At 38.8% G+C, this 23,827-nt stretch overlaps 1 protein-coding gene across 7 annotated transcripts in view; it reads right to left on the bottom strand.

Annotated features, from left to right (window-relative positions):
* Nucleotides 1-1,341: 1,341 nt before the first annotated feature.
* Nucleotides 1,342-23,827, bottom strand: part of Mxi1 (MAX interactor 1, dimerization protein) — an 89,865-nt gene continuing 67,379 nt past the window's right edge. For all 7 annotated transcript variants that reach the window (XM_003475190.5, XM_013158415.3, XM_013158414.3 and 4 more), the window contains exons 4-6: nt 5,715-5,829; nt 4,999-5,170; nt 1,342-2,983 (exon numbers count right to left, since the gene is read on the bottom strand). In XM_003475190.5, coding sequence (XP_003475238.1) covers nt 2,820-2,983; nt 4,999-5,170; nt 5,715-5,829 — 451 coding nt within the window. In that variant the 3' untranslated portion in view covers nt 1,342-2,819. The remainder of the gene's footprint in view (nt 2,984-4,998; nt 5,171-5,714; nt 5,830-23,827) is intronic.

Here is a 23,827-nt window from a genome sequence, read left to right as displayed (position 1 = left end):
AAACAAAATTCCTAGAAGGCTAAAGAGTTGCTCTGGGAAATATGAATTAAGAGGCAGTATGACCACAAGAGTAGGAGCTTTGTCTCAACATTGCTTTAACATTCTTTCATAATTCTAAAAACAGGTATTGTCATGGGGCCTACAAAGACATTTTTAAAAAATGAGTTCTCACACATGTGCTAACCAGAGTGACTTCATCAGAATCCTCTGCTAGTACAGTAGTATAACTTACCTCTACCTCTTAATATATCTAACATCAGACATTTTACTAAAGGAGTACCCTAAAATAAGGTTAGTGGGGGCTCAATGAGAACTGTTGTTTTCACTTTGTACTAACAGTGCAACCAAATGGACCCCCTAATGAGATCAGGTAGTGTGACATGCTTGTTAATTCCAAGCAGTTATCAGTACAATACATTAAACCATAATCAGTTAGATATTAGGCACCTGTTTAAATTTTAGAATAGTAATTATACTTCAAATTGCCATTAATTCTGGCCTTCTGATGTATCTATAGACACTTAGGAGGTAGTTGCCTGAAGGTGTGGACTCATCCATATTTTTACCTTCATGGAGAAGGGTGGTACAAAAATTAACTCAGGTGTTCTTTATTCACAATTTTTATTTCTTGCAGTTATGTCTTCAGTTTGTTTTTTTAAAAAAAATACCTTTTCCATCCAGTTTACCCTTGCCTTCCCACGAGGAAAACAAACCCAGGGAAAGGGGAGAGTAGAGAGCAGCTAGCATCTGTACTGGAAGTATGGGAGGAAGGCTTCCCAGCCCACCATCCTACACAGACAAGACAACACGCAGCACCTCAGGCGTGTCTCATGTGGTGTGTTCCTGCTGTATGTAAAATGCCAGTGAATGCTGTGGGAACCACAACATAGAATCTTAGTCACTGACTTCAATTTACTTTCCATGGTAGGGCACATGCTCTTTAAACTCTCACTTGGCAAAGTCAAAAGTAAGCAAATAAAATACATAGTACAACATCTTGACCTAGCAAGGGATAATTATAAATTAAAAGAAATAATTTCCCAGGGCCACAGGAATGAATTTGTTTTGTCATGTTTTCCATTAAGTCCCAGCACCTAAAGTGTAGGAAGTTCCACCAGTTGTTTCTAAAGAAATGCAGTGTTTCACACACATCTGCTTTAAAGAATTTGTCCAAATAGCATAAACGAAAAAAATACTTCTGGAGGAGGAGCACAAGAACAAGTGCATACATATGCTGAGGCCTTATGTGTGACCAAAACTGGCTACTTCATATATAGAAGCACTGAAGGCTGTGAAAATGCTGCTCACAAAGGAGAATCTAACATTAACACACAACTCGGCTGCACTGCTAAATATGGTTCTTTATTTCTTGCCCAGCCCTATCTAAACACAAAATAAAACTACAGGACTGAAATTAACAACCCATTAAAATCAGCAATAAGTTATGAAAATCATAAAGCTTTTTTTTAAGTAATTAAGGGCAGTTAAATTATTTAAAGTATACAAAGTCCAAACAGGATGTGGGGAGGTTAGGTCCCTAGGAAGGCCTTCTGGAATAAGGGAGAGGACCAGGGGGACCTTGGTGTTTGAGACAGTGGAGCAGATGACATCAAAGTGCAGGCTAGGAAGTTCACTTAGAAGAAAATGACATTTCTGAAAATAGAAGAGCAACAATAGCACCTGCACAGTGGGACTGTGAGACGAGACTGTAGAAAATGGAAGCAAATCTTTACAATGAAATGAGTAAGTGCTGAACTGAACTATGTTAACTATGATAATGTATCTACTGTGGGTACCAGATGGTTATAAGCTGGTAAGGGTAATGATTCTAAAAACAAAAACAGCATTGACCATTTTTCTACCTAGCCCAGACCTCATTCATTTTGTGCACTATAAAGAGTGAGGTGTTATTATCAAATGCTGCATCAAAATAGATTTTTCCCAATGTTTTTCCACTATAAAAGACATCTATGTTTACTTATGGACAAGCTTTAAAAAGATGTCATTTTGGTTTTCAACACATATAAAGTTATCAAAATCTCAAATAAAAATGCTGCCATGGCTCAGACCTTGGCCTGCTAATCTGCATGCACAACTCTTCTGACACGCAGATTGAGGCACGTAGAGCTTTTTCCTTCTTGCCCCTCATCCACACTTGGCCTGTGTGAGAGGTCACTAGGTGTGGCTGCGGTTGGGTGCCCTAGTGCTAACAATGCAGGATAAGGTCAACTTGCTTAGCATGGAATCCAACAGAAAGCTGAGCTGCATGATGATCCCTTTAAAGGCTTCTTGGGAGTCTCTCCTTTTGTAGAGCATGAAATGAGTTTTCTAAAAAAGAACTGATCATCCACAGGCTTCATGATAAGTTGTCCCAGGCTGTGTTTTAATAGCTCTTTAGCTACGCAAGTTTACTGCCTGATTATCTAGTCTTCCTCACTATAGATTTGATTTTGTTTCTAGGGCCATAAAGCTCGGGAAGGGTTCATAACCCCATCTTTGAATGTGTCTACTCAATGTAGTATGAACAAACTACAAAGAGTCCGTACTCTCCAATGTCCTCTTTTAAACCAACTAAATCAAATCAAGGTAATTTCCTTTGCTGCTGCCTTGAGAAATTAGATTTTTTCGAGTATGAATATTCTGAATGTTTGTTCTGCTGGGGAGGCTCTACCCCACTTTTTGCTAAGTATTAGCTTAAATACAAGTCTTTCAACCTTGTTCAAGTTAAAGAGGAGACTGCAACATGAACCCAATTTAAGAGATTGTATTGTATTGGCCCAGTAAATATTTTGCCCTGCAATGTTATGTCATGCTGGGTTCTAGGAAGTGAATGAAAGTTTGACACTGGCACTGGAATAACCCTCATCACTCCCAATACTCTGCAGGCTGCTGTGGTCATCAATATCACTGATGCTGGTGGTACTTATATTGTCCACTTCTCCATGGGAGAACTCTGTGCTTTCAACATCCACTTCAATCTCCTCTGTCAAAAGAAAAGGCGAGAAAAATCATTAATAATCTATACATGCCCCTTCAAAAATAAAAAGACATGAGAATAAAAGTGTGAAATTTTATACAACAAGCATATTACCAGTGATCTCTGGAGAACAGACAAACAAAGTGAAGAGAGAAATATTTTCTCCACTGAAGAATGTCTGCTATACCATGCTCTTAATTTAGGCAGCAAGTTTACTAAAATCCTTTGACGCCAGTCTGTCTGGACCTCTCTCTAAAAGCACTCGGTCTATTTGGGAATTAGTACTTAATATTAAAAGATCTCAACATGTAACATCTGTTTTGTATTAAGCTAGAAACTAATTCTCAGTGTTGTTTACTAATCAGGCTTGCTTCAAAGGAGGAAAAGAAAGCATAAACTTAAAAACAGGCAAACTACAAAACATGTCCATCAAGACCTATGGTATCTCCATAGATTTACAGATTTTTATAATTTATCCTAAAAATTTTTATTCAGTAACTAAAATAAGGAATCGTTGCAAAGTAGATTTTGAGAAGTCTGTCTTATAATTCAATTTCCTTGCATCAAATACAGCTTTAAGTCTGACATTTTTATGAGGCTGAGAATAGAACTCAGGACCTCATACATGCTAGACAAGTGCTCTGTTACTGAGCTGTATCTCGAGGTCCCTAATACTTGAAATAAGAGCTTGAGGTTTAGTTTCTAGATTATATAGTGAGATATATAAGGACTTAGTGTAAAAGCACTATGGTGGTGAGATTTAGCATTAAAAACCAAACAAATGCTTAAATACGTATGTGACCCCAGCTATCACATCTTGTTAAATACTAAAACCAATACTATTGAATAATATTTTTAAAACAGTTTAAAATTGCTTTTTTCCCTTAAGAACTATAATGAAAACTTAGGACTTTTAAATCATCTTAAAACAGACAAACTTCAAACCTGAAGTTTCAGATCTGACTTAGATGAAAGATTGTTAGCAGTTTATTAAAACTGAATGATGGGTATATGAGAGTTAATCTATTTCTGAGTATGTTTGAACATTTCCATTTAAAAAGCAAAGCAAAACAAATCAGCCTTTCAGGGAAAAAAAAAGGCTTAGTGGCACTTAAGTCCTCAAAATCTAGTTAGTTTTACTTTCTCAAATTTAAGACTTAAAGAAGTCATCACTGTTCAACTCTAGGATCTTTTATTGTGGTGTAAGGCCTGAGGTGGGCTGATCCTTTAGAAGAGGCGATCAGTAGAATTCAGACCTTTTTTTGGGGGGAGGTGTCTTTAATTTTGCCAAAGATGAATGTCTGCAGCAGGTATAAAGAGAAATTAAGGATGTGGTACTTAAAGGCATACATTATCTCCATTAATGGTCAGCAGTGTATCTTCCTGACACAGTGAATTGTAGGGCACAACCTGATTTCTGTGGTATTTGTTACTCCAAACATGTATCTTCAAATCTAATCATTTTAAAACATGAGACTAATCCAAATGGGGAACACTATATAAAAAGGCCAATAAATTTTATGGTCATAAAAAAAGGATCAAATGAGGGATTTTGCATGGGATCCTAGACCGGACAAAGGATATTAGTGGGTAAACTAGTATAACCAGGCACCTACACTGGAAATTGAACCCATGGCTTCATGCATGCTGGGAAGCATTCTACCTACCACTATAGCCCCAGCCTTATTTTTTAAATTTTGAGACAGGATCTTGCTAAGTTGTCCAGTCTAACCTGGAACTTGTCATCCTCCTGCCTTAGCCTCCCCCCAGCAGTTGGGATTTCAAGTGTGTACCACTATGCTAAAATTTCAAATCAATCAAATATATTGGCTTTAAAAGGTCAACATATATAAAATATATTCAAGAAGATAAGTAATTCACACAGGCACTGGAAGACAATGTGAGTGCATAAAACACAAGACTGTCACAGGATCTACTAAAAGCAAACAGTGTGCCTGCCAACCTGCCCTGCCTGAACCCAGATAGAGATGTTTAGCATTCCCTGGAGACACACTGCCTACCTCGCTCTGAGTCAGAACGATCTGAAGAAATAGTTGATCCAATGCTGTCCATTCGTATTCGTTCCATCTCTTGAGGACCCTGCAGCTGTTCTAGTCGTCGCTTTAAAAATCTCTGTTCTCGTTCCAAGTTCTCAAGCTGGTGCTGGCTCTTCCTTTCAGCTTCTTCAAGTTTCTAAAATGATGGAATGATATTTACATCTGTATAGTCACATTTTAAAGTATTAAAACATTTCTATCTGATTCTTAAAATACCCTGGCACAGAAAATGTGTCTCATATACAAAAATACAGGAGTACTTTTTTAAACCTCAAAAATAGTCCTGTTTTTACTTTTTTGTGTGTATGACTGCTACATTACTTGAATAAGAAGTCTGTAAAACAATCTCCATGAAGGAGAGACTTCCTCTGCAGTGTGGTATTTGATGGAAAAGTACTGAGGGACACAGCCAAGTGAAGCCATCCCCACCAGAGGGCACAGCTGCCTCCTTCCTGGCTATTACAAGGGTAATTGTTATTTTCCTAGCATTCTTGAGTTTTCAAATGGCCACACTGTCAAAATAATTTAGTCTAATCAGTTCATGTTGCTTCCATCAGATTAGCTGGTTTTTAGAAATATTTCTCTTGATATCAATTAGAAGAAGGGTATAGTGAGCTAGCTGATATACATGAACAGGGATCCAGAGACTCACACACAAATGTGCAAGTAAAAATGCTCACCTTGATATGTGCTTTGGCTTTGTTGAGCAAACCAAGCGTTGTGTGCCTGGTACAGTCTGGTCCTAGAGGAATCAGAACTTTCAAGCGTTCTAAACACAGACGCAGATGAGCTCGCCTAAGAGAGAACAGACAGGCAAGTCAGCACAGCCTGGATCTTTCACTCTAAAACCAAAAACCTACTTTAGGGCAGTGACTTGCATTTGCTCAGTCTGTAACCCTGCTGCAGCCCCAATTCTCTGAAGTATCTGCAACTGTGTGTGTGAGGGGGAGGGGTATCTCTGTGGTGTCCTACAAGTTAGTCACTTCAAATTATTATTCCTGGTGGTAATCCACAGAGGTAGTTTATTTTTCAGTCCACCCTACAGACTGTCTCAACTATATTACTATGGAAGTGCAAAAACACTATGGAGCAATTATAATCGATTCTGAATGTGTTAAACCACAGGCTAGAATAGGGAATTTCAGCACCTTAAGGAAGTATAAAATATTCACAAGTTTCCATTTCTGCAGCCTTTTAATTACATATGCACACACATATACACATCACTACCTTTCTGCAAATGCCACCATTCTACAGTGTTACCTATTCTTATTATGTATTAGGTGAACTTCCTGATCTTCAACTATTTCCCACAAAAATGGCAAATTCATGTGACCTGACACAACAGAAACAACAAAATTCTTTGACTAGCCAGGATTAAGACAAATACATAATCTCTGGTTAATTCTAGTTACTGAAATGATAAAATAGTCTGCTTCCTATCTAAGTATACCAACTCTAACTTACTTTGTATTTCTTCCTCTCTCTTACACCATCTCTCATTACTTGCCTCGAGTTTTCTTCACAAGGATAACAGTTCTTTACTGAAAGTCACTGCACTGTCTATCCCACCCATCTTGTGGAAGAGTTAGGGAAAATTATTCTTGGAAATGCTAGCAAAAAGTCTCAGGGATTTGCCTTTTCTGTGCTCTAAAATGAACTGATCATGGTGATGATAGTGAGTTTCTGAGTACATAATTTCATCCTAAAACAATACCAGTCTCTGTCTTTGATGTGGTGCTTCCTAAGGTGTAACAGTAATTAGCAGTTACAGTAGATCTAAAAAGGAAAAACACATATGTATTCATAATTAGAGTACTCTAACTCTTTAAAAGCTGTAACGTAGGTTCAGTTGAACTTCTGGTAACCATCGACATAAGGAAGACACCCTCCATTTTCTGCTCAAAGAAGACCAAAACACTTTCATTCGCTCACTCACCAAACTATGGCTTTCTCTGTCTTAATATATGAGAAATAATGTCAAGTGAAATGCTCAAGTCCTACCATTTTGCAAAAGGGTTAGGGGAAGGTGCCAAACAGCCAACTACACTGCAGTAATGACTAAAGGTAGTGAGGCTAGAGGTTCGGCTAATGAGTCGTCACAATTCTTTAGCAACCACTACCCCAGCTACAGTAAAAAGTACATTTGAATTTCCTCTCCAGAGCACCTAAGCTCATCTCAAGTCTAAATAATAGGGCAGGCTGAAACCTGACATATTTGTGATAAGGAATTTTTTTTTATCATTTCTAAACTAGCAGCTGGTATAAATGCATTTTTTTGTTTGGGTTTTTAAAATTTTTTTATTTTTATGCACTGGGGATTGACTCCAAGGCTTTCACACTGACCTACATTTGAATTTTATTTTTTATGCTGAGTCAAGGTCTCACACTAAATTGCTCAAATTGGGCTCACATTTGTAATCCTCCTGCCTCAGCCTCCCAGACTGCTGAGATTACAGGCATGCAGTACCACACCCGGTGATTTTTAACATTCTGCTCCTCTGCTATACTATCAAAATCTCTTAGGTAAAGGAATTCCACATGATTAGATTGTCTTAAGCAGACCAACAAAACAAAAACCACGTAATAGAAAGTGTTTTTAAATTAGGATTATTGTGGCATATAAGTAAAAAAGTTACTCTGAATTCAGTCTTCTAAAAAAGTTATCAAAAGTACGGTGACACAAAGCCTGTAAACCCAGCACTCATGGGAGGCTGAGAAGGAAGGATTGCCCTAAGTTCAAGGCCTGCCTGGGCTACGTAGCCTGAAATGCACAGTGAAATCCTGTCTCAAAAAGACAAAAACAATAAAAACTAGTAATTACCTTAATAGCTTTGTTGCTTTTATTGAAAGTATTTAACTCCAGAAACTCAGTACACATACAGGAATTATCTTTTTACATTTTCAGTTTACGAAACTTCTAATTCCTTACTATAGTTTCAGATCAAGAAAAGTGTTGGAGCTGGGTGTGGCGGCACACACCTGAAATCCCAGCACTCAGGAGGCTGAGGCAGGCGGACCATTGCGAGTTCCTGAGTTACAAAGTAAGCGCAAGGCCAGTCTCAACTGCATAATGAGATCCTGTCTCAAAAAGACCAAAAAAAAAAAAAAAAAAAAAAAAAAAAAAGTGAAAAGTGGGTGAATCTGTTTTGTAAAACTGAAATGGAAATATTAAAATGTTTTTAAAAAAATTATTCAGTTAAGGGCCGGGGTTTTAGCTCAGCGACATAAGCACCTGCCTTGCAAGCAGGCAGTCGTGAGTTCGATCCCCGGTACCGATAAAAAGGAAAAAGACAAAAATAAAATAAAATAAAATAAAATAAAAAATTATTCAGTTGGACTTTTGTGTACTCAGCACTGTTGGACACTTGCTTGAGTGGGAACCCTAAACTTCTTTTGTTTTGTTTGGTTCACTCTGAAATGAGCTGTACAGGGATCAAGGGCATCAGACTGAATAAAGGAAGAAACTACAATTAGAGGGGGCAGATTTATAAGAGAGATTAAAACTTGACTTTGGACTTGAAAGATGCTGCTATGGAAAAAGCAAAGATTTTCCAGGTAATTAAGAGTAAACTTACCAAAATTTATTATCAGGACTAAATTTACGGCTAACATTAAGAATACCTTCATTTCTTTCACTCAAGAGAGAGCAATTTGACCTGGGACTCAATAAAGAAAATCTCTGCTAGAGCCGGGCGTGGTGGCTCAAATCTGTAATCCCAGCACTTGGGAGGCTGAAGTGGGAGGATCCTTGAGAGTTCCAGACCAGCCTGGGCTGCAAAGTGAGCTCAAGGCCAGCCTGAATTGCATAGCGAGACTCCGAGACTCCGACTCAAAAAGACAAAAAAAAAAAACCACAAAAACCAAAAAACAAAATCTCTGCTAGGTACAGCAGAGAATCCTCAATAAATCACTTACATTTATTAACTGATAAATCAGGAATTACCCACACCAAGGAAGTCCAGATTTTAAAAATGCCTAAATGCAAACTGAAAACAGAGTTCCCTCTTTTAACAGAAGCTTTCATTACCCACTACTGAGTGTTTCTTCAGTCAAGTAAACGATTTCTAAGCTGCAGCCTGGCTTCACAGGGGCCAGTGATGCCACCCTACACGTCCTCCCAAACAGGTGCTTGTGCAAAGCAGAGGAGTAAGTGGTGGTGTCTGCTCTCCTGTGGAAGATGTGGTTCTATGGCAGCTGCGCGTCATTCCCTCAGTTTCTGGACATGTGAAACAGGCATTTGGAAGACAGAATAACAAAGGGCCAATAGTGGCACTCAAAGTCAGCAACTGAAGCGCGTGTTTTACAATCCCCTCCCTAAAAAATAGTTTCCATTTGTGTTTCTGTTCCACTTACAGAAGTACACCACCCTTCCAAGAGCAAGGAGTTAAATCACATTGTTCATGTGTTCCTCCTCTCCAGCAAACTTCTAGAACAAGAAGTGCAGGCAAATTCTTTCCTGGTCATGGTGCTGTTCTCTATCCTTTCCCTGTAGTAACCCTGTTGGTAATCAGATTGCAAACTTAACTAACCACTAACGACCCAGAAAGGCATATCTTTTGATGCCATCTGGTCTTTTCTTGCCTTCGTTCTCATGTGACTGGAGCTACTTGTACTGGGGTTGCCAAATCATGGGGCTGTAAGACTGGGGAAAGGAAAGACAGACACAAAAGAAAAAGACTTAGTCATTGGAGGGGGAAAAATGCAAGTATTATTCAGTGATGTCTTTCAAGTCCCCCAGAATAGGAAGAACTGATGCAGAGAATAAGGATTAAAGTATTACCTGACACCGTAAACTTTATACAACTAGATGTCACGGAAATGATTAAAAACAAATTAAGCTCCTGGCTGGCACTTACTTATACACTTGTAATCATATGGATGGGTCAATAAAAACACTGAAGTTAAATTTTTTTCTGAAGTTAACATAAGTGATAGGAAAAGCAAAGTTAAGATTAGACACCGCACAAGAAGTAAACTGAGAGGAACAGAACTAGAGAATGGAGAGATAACCAATGTTCTATTTATTTTCCAAGACACTTTGAAGTCTGTTCTAAGATGAGACTGGAAAATGGATTTCACTCTGGGGAAAAAGGCAATTCCTATCCACTAGCTCTGTTAGAGAAAAGTAACCTATCAAAATTGCCCACACCTTCAAAAAGGCAAGCCCTTTATGGGAAAAAGAACAATTAGAGTCTGTTTGGCTTTTATTTTGACAGACTGGGATCATTTTTCTCTGAAGGAACCAATGTTGCTTTTGATTCAAACCCTGTAAATTTTACTGCCAAGCTGACATACACAGAATATGAAGGGAAATGCTTCTGCTGGAAAATGGCCCTCCTGACAGCCAGGATACCTTAAAGCATAGGTGTATCAACTGAAAGCAGCACATAGTTAGAAAGGAGGAAAGAATTCCCTTTCAAAAAGGGGGAGGGGCAAGTATCACAGGATGCTTTTCAAGTTGCCTCTGGAAAACCTAATCCTTTCTGCCTAACAATAAGAAATCTAACTCCTGACAGGCCTGCAAATTGTCCACTGGCTGACTCCCTGGGAGGCGAGGTCTTCATCAAAACTTTATTGTCTTCCATTCCTCCACTACAGGATACCAAAACTCTGACTTAACTAAGTCAGAATGGAAAGAAAGTCAGGTGGCAGGGACAGTGCTTGTATTTTCCTTGCTGCTCAGTGTCACCCAATAGGCTGAGTCCACCCCAGGCCACGATTCTTCAAAGCTAAGGCGGCTCCTGCATGACAGCAGCTAGCCGTTTCTCCTAAATACCAAGGCGTCCCGAAAACTGAGAGATCTCCAAAGATACACAAAATCTGCCTCCTTTTCTGAAAAAAGATGACATCAGTAACGGACCCAGATAAATCAAGCATACTGCTGTCATGTATTTAAAGTACATGATCGGATTCTGCTGTTCAATATACTGTTTAAGAAACAAGCTGTACAAGCTAGTCCTATAAAATGCTATTTGATAATTCTATTTTACCTACAATTTACAAATTATTTGCCTCACAGAAAGCAGACTATTAACCCAGGTGGTAAGCCAGGCACACAAGTGGCCTTTACCTAGCATTTGACCTGACTGAATAGTCATGGGACTCAACAACAACAGAAAAAATGCAGGAAAATGACTGGAACTCTTTTCACGCTTTTCACATAAACTACCTTCACTTAATAATCCTCTTAATTAGTATTTGGTAAAATAATCAAATAGGAATATCAACTAGTGGTAAATACAGTTTAAATTACACAGTATTCTGTATGCAGGAAGTCCCCTAAGTAGGAACACTGAAGTGGCAAACTTTCAGACATGGGCAGACTTCTCACATGGACATTCACAGATGCAAATAAATTCTGAAAGTAAACTCACACTGGACACTGTCACAGCTGTGCTGCTGACTGTTTACGGGAGGTGTGACAGCGTACAGTAGTAGGACAGTGCTCAGTCAGAGCCCAGAAGGTGCCAAAGTACACGCCAAAGCAGAGTGATATGGAGAGAATGGCCAGGAATACAAAGCAATAACTGTGGAAACAGGTGAAAATAATTGAGAGACTGGATTGAGGCAAAAAGATAGCAGCTGGTATTCATTCATATAATGAATCATTCAACCACTGGCACAATTCTAAAGAATAAGAGCAGTAAAAATAATTTACAGTATTTGTGTATATGGGTTTCTTAAAAAATGTTTTACATGGTATATTTGTGCCAAAGATATGTAAGATTCACTTTGCCAGACTTATAAATGAATCTAACTTATGTTCTCCCACAAAGGAACTTGTTTATAAGTCGGGGACTGACTGTATAATTTTATTTTCTATCTTTTTAAAAAATTTTATTTAAGGACAAAAAGAAAAAAAAAAACAGAAAAAGGGTACAAGTTATACAAAATTTTTTAAAAAAGTAGGAAATCACTAGTTAATAGATTACATATTGTCATCTTAGAAATAGTTGTTCAAGTTACAAAATTAAAGCATATAAAGTGGACATTCAAACAGTGAGACTGCAAACAGTTATGTTCAGTGAGTGATCCAACAAAAACTCAGTAATATAGTTATCTATCTTATACGCTTAAATATACATGCAGTTACATCCTTTCAAGCACTTTCTTTTCCTTTCTTTTTTACAATGACAATTATACACTTTGGGTTTTATTACTCCCACAAGTTCTTATTACTTTTTTTTTTGAAGAGAATAAAACCAAATGTGACATAACAAAACAGAGTCAGTCAAATCAAAAGGATGGACATAGTACATAATATAAAAACAGAATAGAAGGTGATCAACAATGGTTTCTATAATGCTTCTTGCTATCTTAAAAAGAATTGCCTATATCATCAGTTATAATAAAGTTGAACAAAACAGTAAAGAACAAAACCAATAAAACCAAAACTTTGGAGATATTACAGGACTTCAAAAGAAGATAATGGTCAACCAGAATGGGCATCATAATGAATCTTATTGTCTTCACAGTTGTTGCCTATACTTTCAAACTTGGTACTATCAAGCAAAACAGATTAGAGGAAAATCAGTCAAAATAAGATGGTGAGAGCAATACAGGATTTCAAATCAAGTTAACGGAAATCAAAGTGGGTTACTATACTATATCCTGGTTTTTGTTTATTTTTTCCCTTAATTAAAAAGATAAAAATAAAAGAGTAAATAATAAAAAAAGAAGATTGAGATAAAAGAGGACATAACAACAAAACAGCACAGGTCAGAACATAACCATTTAAGCAAAATAATGTTTTACCACAAGATATCCCGACATAAAAGTAGTTACCATAGTGTCTCTTTCCTTGAAATCTTTGAGTATAACTTCATATACTGTAGCATCAAACATATCAAGACAATGTAAAACCATTCAAGAGAATGATAGTATTACAGGGTATTTAGAACCAACTAACAGAAAATGAACAATGGTTTCTGTATTATCTCCTTGTCTATAAAAGTTTTTGTTTATATTATCACATATAATAAAATCCAGTAAGATACAACATGTTAAGACCGATGGAGACAGAAGAACAAAAGCTTGATGGGACTTCAATACAAGATGATATTAAATTAGTACTAGCTATTATGTCTTGTTTTCTCCAAAATAGCTGTTCATACCATCCAACCTTCTCTGCCTCATTTCTGTTGAGCTCTTTTTCTGTCATTAGTAGTCTGTTTGTCTTCTTCATTTCACTTTCTGCTCCATTCATTGTGGCCTCTCTGCCTCTGTTTCTGGAATCTTGGTATTTTTCTCTTTTAAAATGTCCTGCAATATTCTCTGTAGAGTTGAATTGGTGGTTGCAAATTCCCCTAGTTGCTCTTTATCCTGGAACACCTTGTTTCTCCATTAATTTCTAGGGACAGTTGTGCAGGATACATCAATCTTGGCTGGAGGTTATTATCTTTCAAAGCTTGAATTATTTCGCCCCACGCTCTTCCTGATTTGATGGTTTGTGCCGAGAAGTCTGCTGTAATTCTGATGGGTGTTCCCTTGTAAGTGATCTGTTTCTTGTCTCTGACAGCTTTCAATATTCTGTTCTTATATTGGATTTCTGGAATTTTGATTATTATATACCTGGGTGTACTTCTGTTTGGGTTGTAGGTGGCTGGGGTCCTGTATGCCTCATAGATCTGAGCATCTTTACCTTTTCCCATATTAGGGAAGTTCTCCTTGATTATTTCTGTGAATAGCCTTTACAGTTCATTTGTTTGTATCCCTGCTTCTTCCTTTACATTCTTAATTCTTAAGTTATAGATCCTCTTATCTTCTAGCCTTTGTATTGTTACTGTTTGTTTCTTTGTTATTTTTAAGAAGTTTTTCCTTTCATGCTCCCACATTATAAATCTGTCCTCCAGTTCAGATAATCTATCCTTAGTTTCTTTCAAGCTGTTATGCCAGCTTTCAATAGAGTTTTTAGTTTCTTGGTAATCTCTTTGAACCTGCTTCATGTATTCTACATTTTCTCTATTTGCTCCATCAAACAATTCTCCCCTTTTTTTCCTGTTCTTCCATTCTACCATCTGTTTTTTCTTGGGAGGTGTTATAGTATTTCTTTAACTATTCTACTTATATCTTGCTTTACTTGGTTAAATACTTCACTTTTGAACTCATCTATGAGGTCTCAGAGATATCGCTTTATGTCTACTGGTGCCGTGCCTGATACTGTATGTTTCCTGTCCTTATTCTCCTTTGCATTTACCTTTCCTGGATCAGTGTTCTCAGGATTAGGGACTGAGGACCCTATCTTGTTGCTCCCTCTTCCCATAGTTTTTGTTCCTTCCATACAAGCATATATAGCAGGCTCAGTTTCCTTGTCAATTACAGTTTCTTTGAATTGTGCCAGCTAGGTGTTCCTGCCCACTGCAGTGTACTAGGGAGACACAGACCTGGGCAGCCTATGCTGAGCCCCCCCCCCCCCCCCCGGTCAGTCAACCTGCTGAAGGCTTCACCGCATTAGGGTACACTGCCAGGTGCAGGGACCTGATTTGGGCTAGCCTACTGAGTCTTAGTCCATGGCATCACCCAGGTCAAGTGCTCCCCACCAATCCCGCTTGACAGGGGAATATGTGACTGAAGTTACTGCAGCGTCCTGTTCTGGCTAGTCTGCCTGGTCCCAGAATGTCCTCTGTTGGAGCCTCCTAGTCTATGGAAGGGTCCCCATTCCTCTCACTCACTGCAGGTCGATGCAGGGCTCCCTGCCAGCTCTGCCCTCAATTCGGTTTGCCGATTCCCGCTCTCAGAGTTTTCGCGTCTCTATCCCTGCCGTGCCGATTCAGATGCAGCAGAGGCGGCAGGAAATTCAAGCAGTTCCAGCTTTGGCACTGAGACTTTAGCTGTTCCAGTCGTAGCACTGGGATTGCATTTCCAGTTGGTTTCTCTCCACTTAGTTCGTTCCTGAGTCAGCAGGGTATATCTCCCCCTGCTTCGGACTCCCCACACCGTACCATTCCTGGAATCTAAACTGGCTATTGCAGAAAGCCTCTGTAGCTGCTGTTATCTATCTGCCATGTTCTCCCGAAAGCCTATTTTCTATCTTTTGAAGACAGGGTTTCCCTATGCAATTCAGGCTTGCTTCTACTCACTTTGTAGCCCAGGCTGGCTTCAAACTCAAGTGATCCTCCTGCCTCAGCCTACTGTGTGCTGGGATTACAGATGTGGGCCACCACATGCAGTTTGTATAATGTTCTAAGAATTTATTCTACTGTCATATCATCAAGCTCAGCATGAAAAGGCTCATCTACAGAGTTAAAAGTAAGTCGAGACTCATGTTATTCACTCTGGGGGAGACTTTAAAACCACTCTCTCCCACTAAGATCTAAGCAGTTCCCAGGGTGGGTAGGCTCTAGGGTAATCACTGAGCATACCATCATCACTAGTATACCCCTAGAGTATTCATCACTGAGCCAGACAGTACAGGAGGCCCTCGGGTTAAATACGGTATCCTCCAGGGGTTATTATTTCCCCAAATATTTTCAAGAAAAACAGTATTTCATATGAAAACAAGCACAGGTGATGCAAAAATGCACTTTCAAGATTAAGGCTTCAAATAAACTTTACACGATTTCATACGCATCTCCAGACCTTTAGAAATCTATGTTGAGACTCCCAAAGCAAATTAGCACAGATCACTACTAGACCTCTGGACTTCAGAGCACCGTTTCTGACTTATGGCTTAGATTAAGTCCGCAAAAATTTAGAGGAGAGGCGGCGGCACAGGGAGCAGGAAAAGAGCATGGGCACAAGGAGAAATGGGAGAGAGGTTTGAGTACTCTAATTATGAGTGTAGTGTATTTTTCCTCTTATTACAAAGATTTCGTGTAGGCTGAAGTGTTACTAAATTTCACAATTCAGAGAGATGAGAAACATGAAGTGCCACTCAGGACTCACAATGATCATCAGAAAAAAAAAAAAAGAAAGAAAGAAAAATGAGCCCCTGCTGTTTGGGCCACTGTGCTAGGTGCTGGGGAAACTTTTAAGGGCCTGGTAGTAATCTTTACCTGTTTGGAGACTATAATTCTGCTCTCTGTTCCTTACCTTTTGGCCTCATTTCCCTCTACTCACACCCATGCAAACCTCTCCTACAACCAAATACTTTTTCATGCTTGCCAATTACCTGTAATGCCCTTCGCTCCAGTGTCTACCTGATGGGTCTCTAACACATTTTTCAGCCTACACCCAAACTAATTTCTTCCATAAGATCTTCTTTATCATATGCCTTCAGACAGCCCTGATTATACAAATCACACTGTACTTTGAGACTAAATACATACTTTTTTTATTATTTCCATGTTTCCAAATACCAAACAGAATGACTAGCACCCAGTGGAGAAGAGATGTAATTTCCAGTCAATATTTCTAAAACTCTCTAGCCAAAGTTGAGATAATATTCAGTGCTGAAGCCTCTAAACAATGTGATCAGATGAGACCAGTATATGCATAGGCCTGCTGGAACCCTGACTGCAGATCAGCTGAAGGCCACAATGCAGAGAATGCATAAACAATTACTATTTTTTTATTGCTCTGCATTCTTCTCTAAGAAAGACTTCATTTTTGACAGCTTCACTTGAAAAAAAAATTAAAATCTTGTTCTAGAAGCCTATGTTCTTTACTGGAATTTCTATATGGAAATTCTGTAAAGGGACGTAACAAAAATTTCCCACTTGATATCAATTCTCTCCTAAATTTAGTGTCTACACATGTATCCCTGCCTTATCTATTTGAAAAGATTAAAGTTTTGAAAAACAAAAACAAATTTGAATGTCCATTCAACATATTTCTTATTTGGTCACACAGGAACTTTCTGTGTTCCAAGTTTCAAAGTCTGGGAAATAGGGCTGCATCACTGGAGGAAACAGTGGCAATTTGTTCTCAATACAAAATAGCTTATTTTCCTTTGGCAACTCTCTGGGTATTTGGGTGGCAGGAAAGGATACTACTCTAGGATGAGACCCGGCTCTGAACCTGAGCTACTGTCAAAACTTCCTATTTTTCTTCCACATCAGTTTGGAACATTTAAAGATTTCTGGCTTATTACGGCTTTCTATGATTTGGCCCTTTGTTGGTGTTCATTCCTGCTCAAGCAGCCCTACTGGCTGATTTAATGGTACCAAGGGGCCGAGAGTATTGCCGTCCAAAAGAAAAAGCATTCTCTCACAGGGACTGACTGGGAAGGCAATCTGCAATCACAACAGTAGCTACTTGTTAATTTTCTGTTTGAAACACAGTGATGTCAATAGTACTGTACCCTGCCAGCCACCATGGGGTGAAGTACGTTTTGAAACCAAAACAAACTTCCCACGTGCTGGCAAGTCAGATGTGAGATACTATGATATGCACTGTAAGGCAAAGCCCAGTTTCATAGATTCAAATACATACAAGAATTAAGAGTATTCTTCTGCACAAGGTTTTGTCTGTCACAGCAGCACTGCTACCCACAGCCCAGTACAATTTTTATCATACCAAATTGTTCTCTGAGATGGCAGAAAGGAGGAAATATTATTACTGAAGTCTAACGGAGTGATGAGCCTTCTCAACACAAACGGCTCATAGGAAGAACAATTTGTAATGTAATTGTTCATTTAGAAATGAAATGGAAGTAGCGAAGGGTCTGTAAAAATGGCCCCACCCATCAGATATGATTAGTACGATGGCTGATTTTAAGGGGATGTATCACTAGGAGGAAAAGACACATCTTACAAAATGGAAGAGGATAGTCCAGCCTAAGAATTAAGGCCTCCCCACAAAGTGCATATTCAGGGTACACTTAATACCAGCACCCTGAATGAACAGCCTAATGATTAAAAGTGGTAACTATGCTCACTGGCAGATGGCAAAGGGCTTGACACTGCTGGATACCTGCCAGTCCAGTCAAGCCAACAAGGGATTATTTATAAAGTCCCAGTTCAGCCCAATTTTCCCAAAATCAAAATGGAGTTTGTTTTTTTGGTGGGGAAGGGCTAAAATTTGGGGCAGGGAAAGCATAACAAAGTGCAATTGTTAGCCAATGCGTTTTACCTGTTTACTAAACCTTAACGATTCACCAGCCATTGGAACCTCTGGAAAAATAAAATTCACAGATTTTAAAATGCCATAGTCCTCATAATTGTTTTGGTGTATCTTTTTATTTCCAAATTACTCAACTGTACTGAGTTCTTTTTTACTGTTCAATATACTGCATCACTTTAAAACAGTTTTTCTTTCTGACCACAAACAGCCCAACTAAAAAGTAGTTTTTAAGTTACTTTTGGAGGCAGCCTATCATATCCCAACACTTGGCACCAATCTTGAGTATGCTCTCCTTTGGTAAGGCAGACACTTTTTTTTTTAGTGTTGTACACTATTAGGCACTAGCAAATGAACACTTTCAAGCAGGTAAACTGTGAACATGACTTAAGAACTACTTTTTAAACCCTTGTGAAAAGGGAAAGTGACCAACAATTACAAATTATAACATTCTCCTAAAAAATAAACTTTTTTTTTTTTGTAGTACCAAGGAATGTGACCTCAGGATCGTTGCATCGAGATACACACCTGGCCTTAATTATCTTTTATTTTGAGACAGAGTAACCCTAAATTGCTATACTGCCCACACTTCGGGTCCTCCTGCTTTAGCCTCCCAAGAGTCCTGGGATTACAGGTGTATGCCCACCACGTAAGGTTCTAAAAGGTATGCTTTTTATCAATACTGGTACCAAGCACTGAGCGGATACGCTTTGTGACTTACTTTTATTCATCCAAACTTAGTTTGACTTCACTGTGGAAAAGTCTAGAAAAGGATTAAATCAGAGAGGAATCCAAGTTCTAGTATTTATTTTTATGATTCCATTCTCAGTTCAATAACATTATAGATTTCTGTTTAAGAACTGCTTTGGAAGGAACACTGTACTTTTTTTCTTTGTAATATACTTCTAATTGACAAATAATAATTTGACACTTTGATTCTATCAATAGCTCAGGAGACCAATCCAAAAAAATTTACATAGCACCACGGACTAGGGAAAAAGGAAGAACCAGGCTGAAGGACACACTCTATCCTGGTCCTGCTGCCAGTCAAAATCCTAGCTGTCAATCACAGCAGCTCGTGTGGCTCTGCTGCCTGAGTATACAACAAGAACAGAAAACCGCTACTCCCAACTGTGGATGCCAGTGAAGTGGGGACTTTGCCAGGTCTGGCTTCCTTTCCTTTCTTTTCCTTCAGGGTGAAAATCCCGAAACATCTTTTAGAATCACCAGCATATGTCATGCCACAGAACATAAGATAGATAAAAAATTCTCTGAAACGAAGAAAAATAAAACCCAACATTTATTCAGTGTTTTTTCCCCACTAATGTCACCAATATTTCTTGAACCCTCCAAGTCAGCAAAACCATGCTCCCTGTTGATGTGACTCAATACATGCAGCAGTAAATTCCAACCACTTTCAAGAGAGCTATATAAGCCTAGTATCCCTAAACTGCTCTTTAGGAAGTCTTCTCCCTTACAAAAACAGCAGTCTTGTAAAGCCATTTAGCTCTATCTAAATTATGTTTACAAATGTTGTAACTGCAAAGATGTAATTTCTAACTGAAAAAGAACTTTATTTAGAAGAGACTAGTTTTTTTTTTTTTTTCCAACTTTGCCAAATACAAGCTGTTCTATAAACGACTAATTTTGAATCAGGCTGGGATAAAGTGACTAAAGACAACAGAAACCATATGGACATTACGATGTTAGAGAAAAATGCCACCAATGATCCAAATGCCAAACAGTGAAGTGTTAGTGACACCAAAGGATGGCTCAGGGGAAAACTATAATCGTTGTCCTCTACAACAACAGCATTACATGTTAACACACAACATCTTCCTAAAATTAACAGCATTATCAAAGAAGTGATCTAAATTTGGTTTGATTTTTACTTTTATTTTGGGTACTAAGTCCCTACAGAGTCGCCACACATGTAAGTATGGCCTTTTAATCTGAAAATGTCTCATTCAAGTCTGAAAGTGGGTATACTCCCTAATTTTAGTCATTGCGATTTTAGTGAAGAAAAATACTTTTTTAATTTCCTGCTTTCTCCCTTATTCTAATTTAGGTACTGCATTTCTAGATTAGACAGCCATATCTTCATTTAATTTTAGATTATTTTAATAGGTCAGCTTTGCTCTAAATACTTAAGGATACAGTACTGAGTAGTAAAGCACTTCATGAAAAATACATTTTTTTAATGGCATTACAATCTCAAAGTCTTCAGGCAGCTTGAAAGAGGTTTGGGGTTGAATTTTTTTTTTAGTCGGTACCAGGGATCGAACTCATGACTGCTTGCCTGCAAGGCAGGCACTTATGCCGCTGAGCTAAATCCCCAGCTCCTGGGGTTGACATTTTTAAAAAATAATTTTTAGGGTTAATGTACTACAGCAGTCAGAAAGTATAAAATACCAAGCTGTCCCTTGTGGACATACATTGGTATTAATAGGATACACTGAGAAGTACTTAAGTGTACTATACAAGACGAAACGCAGCTGACCCTTGATTAACACGGGTTCAAACTGTGTGTTCCACTTATGTGTAGATTTGTGAGAATCTGATGAAATTCCAGATGAATAATGTAGACCAGAAGTATCAACAAAGTTAAGAGAAGGCATTAGCTCATTAATATGTACAACTTTTATGTTTTGATGTACCAGTTAAATAAATTTAAGACTAGGGACTAGCTCAGTGATGGTATGATTGCTTAGCATGTGCAAGGTCCTTAATCTGGTACTTAGCATCACAAAAATACTTTAAAAAAAAAGGTTAGGCATGTCATGAATGCATAAAGTATATGTAGATAATATCACTATCATAAAATATGTAAATCTACTATGAAAATTTAAAATTTATCAAAATTTATGCATGTATTCACAGACCATGCATGGTACCACTTACAGCCAGAAGAAATGGGAAAAAAAATAAAGATGCAGTATTACATCATAACTGCATAAAATTAACTGTAGTACATACCGCATAATTTCATCACCACATCTAGTTGCTACTGCAGTAGGCTCAAATGTTGCCCATATCCACCTAAGATGCTATGTGTTTCTAAGCATCTCTGCATGAGAGTTCATCTCTCTGCTGTGTTTATCACAAAAAGTCTTCTTCGGATTCCGGGAAGATGGCAGAACAATAAGCAGCAGAGGAAAGAGCCTCTCTGAGAAAAACAGTCCAGATGGGGAAGATAAGAAGGAAGGAAGTGTGTTCCCTGGACCTAGGAAAATGCTAAAGTGAGAAATGAAGCCCACAGGGAGAGTAAAATAGAAAAACTTAAACAAAGAAAAAGACGGTAGTTGGCAGCGTCTTTGCCTAGGATTGGACGCACTGTGTGAGAGGAGCTGCTGGCACCTGGGGACATAGTGACAGGTGACGGTGCTCGGTGGTGAGCCCTATGCAAAGAGACGGGCGGGCATGGAAGGGGGCAGTGGACATGGATAACTGCACTGGCGGGCAGGAGTACCGGGGACTCAGCCCTCCCGCGGGCCAGACCATTGCCAGAGCCATTTTGGAGTCAGGAACCAGATAATTCGGAACTGGAAGGCTGCCGGCTCCCTCCAGCAGCTCCTAGGTGGGAGCAGACCAGTGAAGATCACTTGGAGGTTTCCCCACTGGTAACCAGCTTGGCCTGGAGGTGGCAACCAGCCCCACTCACCCGGCGGACTCCAGCAGCCATCATCGGAGACCTCTGCAGAACCACCTTAGAGGCAGTGGACAGCCCTGACCCTGTGTGCACCCCACCAGCCATCAGCGAGCCAATCCAGGCTGGGAAAAGCAGCAGACAGCCCTGTACCAGCACACCCAGTGGTCACCATCAGATACCCATAGTTAGCACTTGCTAGAAAAATCAAACATTCTTGCTTTAGAGAAATAGTAGCCAGTGTGGGAGGTGCCTGGGACCCCACTACCCACTTGTCTGGAAGAAATCAGGAACATGACAAGAGGAAGAAGCAAAAGGCAGTCTCTGGCCTCTAACCCGCTCAGAGCTGATCCAGGAGATGCAAACACAGAAGAAACCTGGAGTCACACACCTGAAATTTCTGAAGTGATGGCAACTGAAGTAAAGAAACAACTTCATGAGGCTATGAAACAAAATAGAACAGAAATACTATCTCAGGTAAAAGAAGAAATGAAAAGCAATAAAAGAATTGTTAAGCACCTCTAAAGAAGACATAGATGGAAGAAGAGAGGAGCATAGGAAAATGAGAGAAACCTTGAATGAATGCTATAAAAAAGATTTAGAATACATGAAACAGATTCAAAGAGATATCCAGGAAATTAAAAACTCCATTGAAAGTGGCAAAATTGCTTGAAAGAAACTGAAGATAGACTTTCAAACAAACCTTGAAGACAGGTTTGCAGCTTATGATTGTCAAAGGAAAGATCTCTTAAAAATAACATGGAACCAGGAAAGTAACAACTCAACAGCTGCAAGACAACCCAAAAAAACATAACTTAAGAATAGGTGTGAGTGAAAAAGCAGGGGTCAACATAAATGGCATTATGTCTGTTTATAGAAATATCAGAAAACTTCCCAAGCATAGGAAAAGGAAGTGACATTCAGTTAAGTGAGGCATACAGAACTCCAGCCACCAAAATAGATTTACACCCAGACATAGAACAATCAAGATCCCAGAAATTCAACACAAGAACAGAATATTAAAAACTGTTAGAGAAAAGAAATAGATCACCTATTAAGGAAAACCCATCAGAATCATGACAGACTTCTCAACACAAAATTCAAATCAAAAAGAACTTGGAGTGAAATATTTCAAATCCTGAAAGAAAACAACTTCCAACCCAGATTGATGTTCCTTTCAAAACTATCTTTCATAATTAATGGAGAAACAAGATACTTCCGTGATACAGAACAACTGAAGGAATTCATGATCACCAAACAACCCTACAAAAAATACTGAAGGACATTCTAGAGAGAAGAGAAAAATGACCACAGTTCCAGGAACAGCAGCAGAGGGGGGATCACCAAGCAGGGCAGACAATGGAATGGAGAGGAAAAAGTAGGCAACCAACAGCAGGAAAATAGCATGGCAGAGAAGAGGCAGAGCATGTTGGCCATAGCCACTAATATAGATGGTCTCAATTCACCAGTAAAAAGAAACAGCCAGAGTGGATTAGGAGACAGGATCCATCAACATGCTTTATACAAAAAACACATTTAACCAGAAACAGGGTTCACAGACTGAAAGTCAAAGGAGAGAGAACAACGCTCTATGTGATAGGGAACCAGAAAGAAGTGGGAGTAGCTTGCCCATCAGCTGCAGACTGGGTAAGAGTCATGGCACTTTTATACAATGGAAAGCTACTCAGCTATAAAGAAAGATAACCTTAAAGCTCTTGTAGGTAAATGGATACAGCTTAAGATCACGCTCATGAATGAAATGGTTCAGAGTCACATGAGTGAATATTGTGTTGTCTCCCTAGTATGAAAAACTAGTAATAATGGGATCCAAAATGCATACATACTGAGAATACATACTGAGAAAGTCAAAGGGGAGGGAGTGTTTACAAAGGAAAGGCAGTAGCCAGTATTAATCTACTATGATTTGAAACTTGTATTTTACATTGTTCTGTTTAGTTTGGTTTATTCGGTTTTGGTTTATCTTATTTTGTTATATTTGATGGCATGGACAGCTATTTCAAAGATAACAAAACGTATTATGGTAGCCATTACGGTTTTCCTATTAGCTTGTTTTGAAGCCGTGTATTGCTTTGTTTTGACTGATTTTATTCTATTTGGTTTGATTATATCATGTCTGATGGTATA

This window comes from Cavia porcellus, unplaced genomic scaffold (assembly GCF_034190915.1).
Source record: "Cavia porcellus strain 051 isolate PalLab524CR breed Dunkin Hartley unplaced genomic scaffold, mCavPor4.1 scaffold_2, whole genome shotgun sequence".
NCBI classification, from domain to species: Eukaryota; Metazoa; Chordata; class Mammalia; order Rodentia; family Caviidae; genus Cavia; species Cavia porcellus.
Note: the sequence above shows the minus strand (reverse complement) of the source record. Positions and strands in the feature narration are given on the sequence as shown.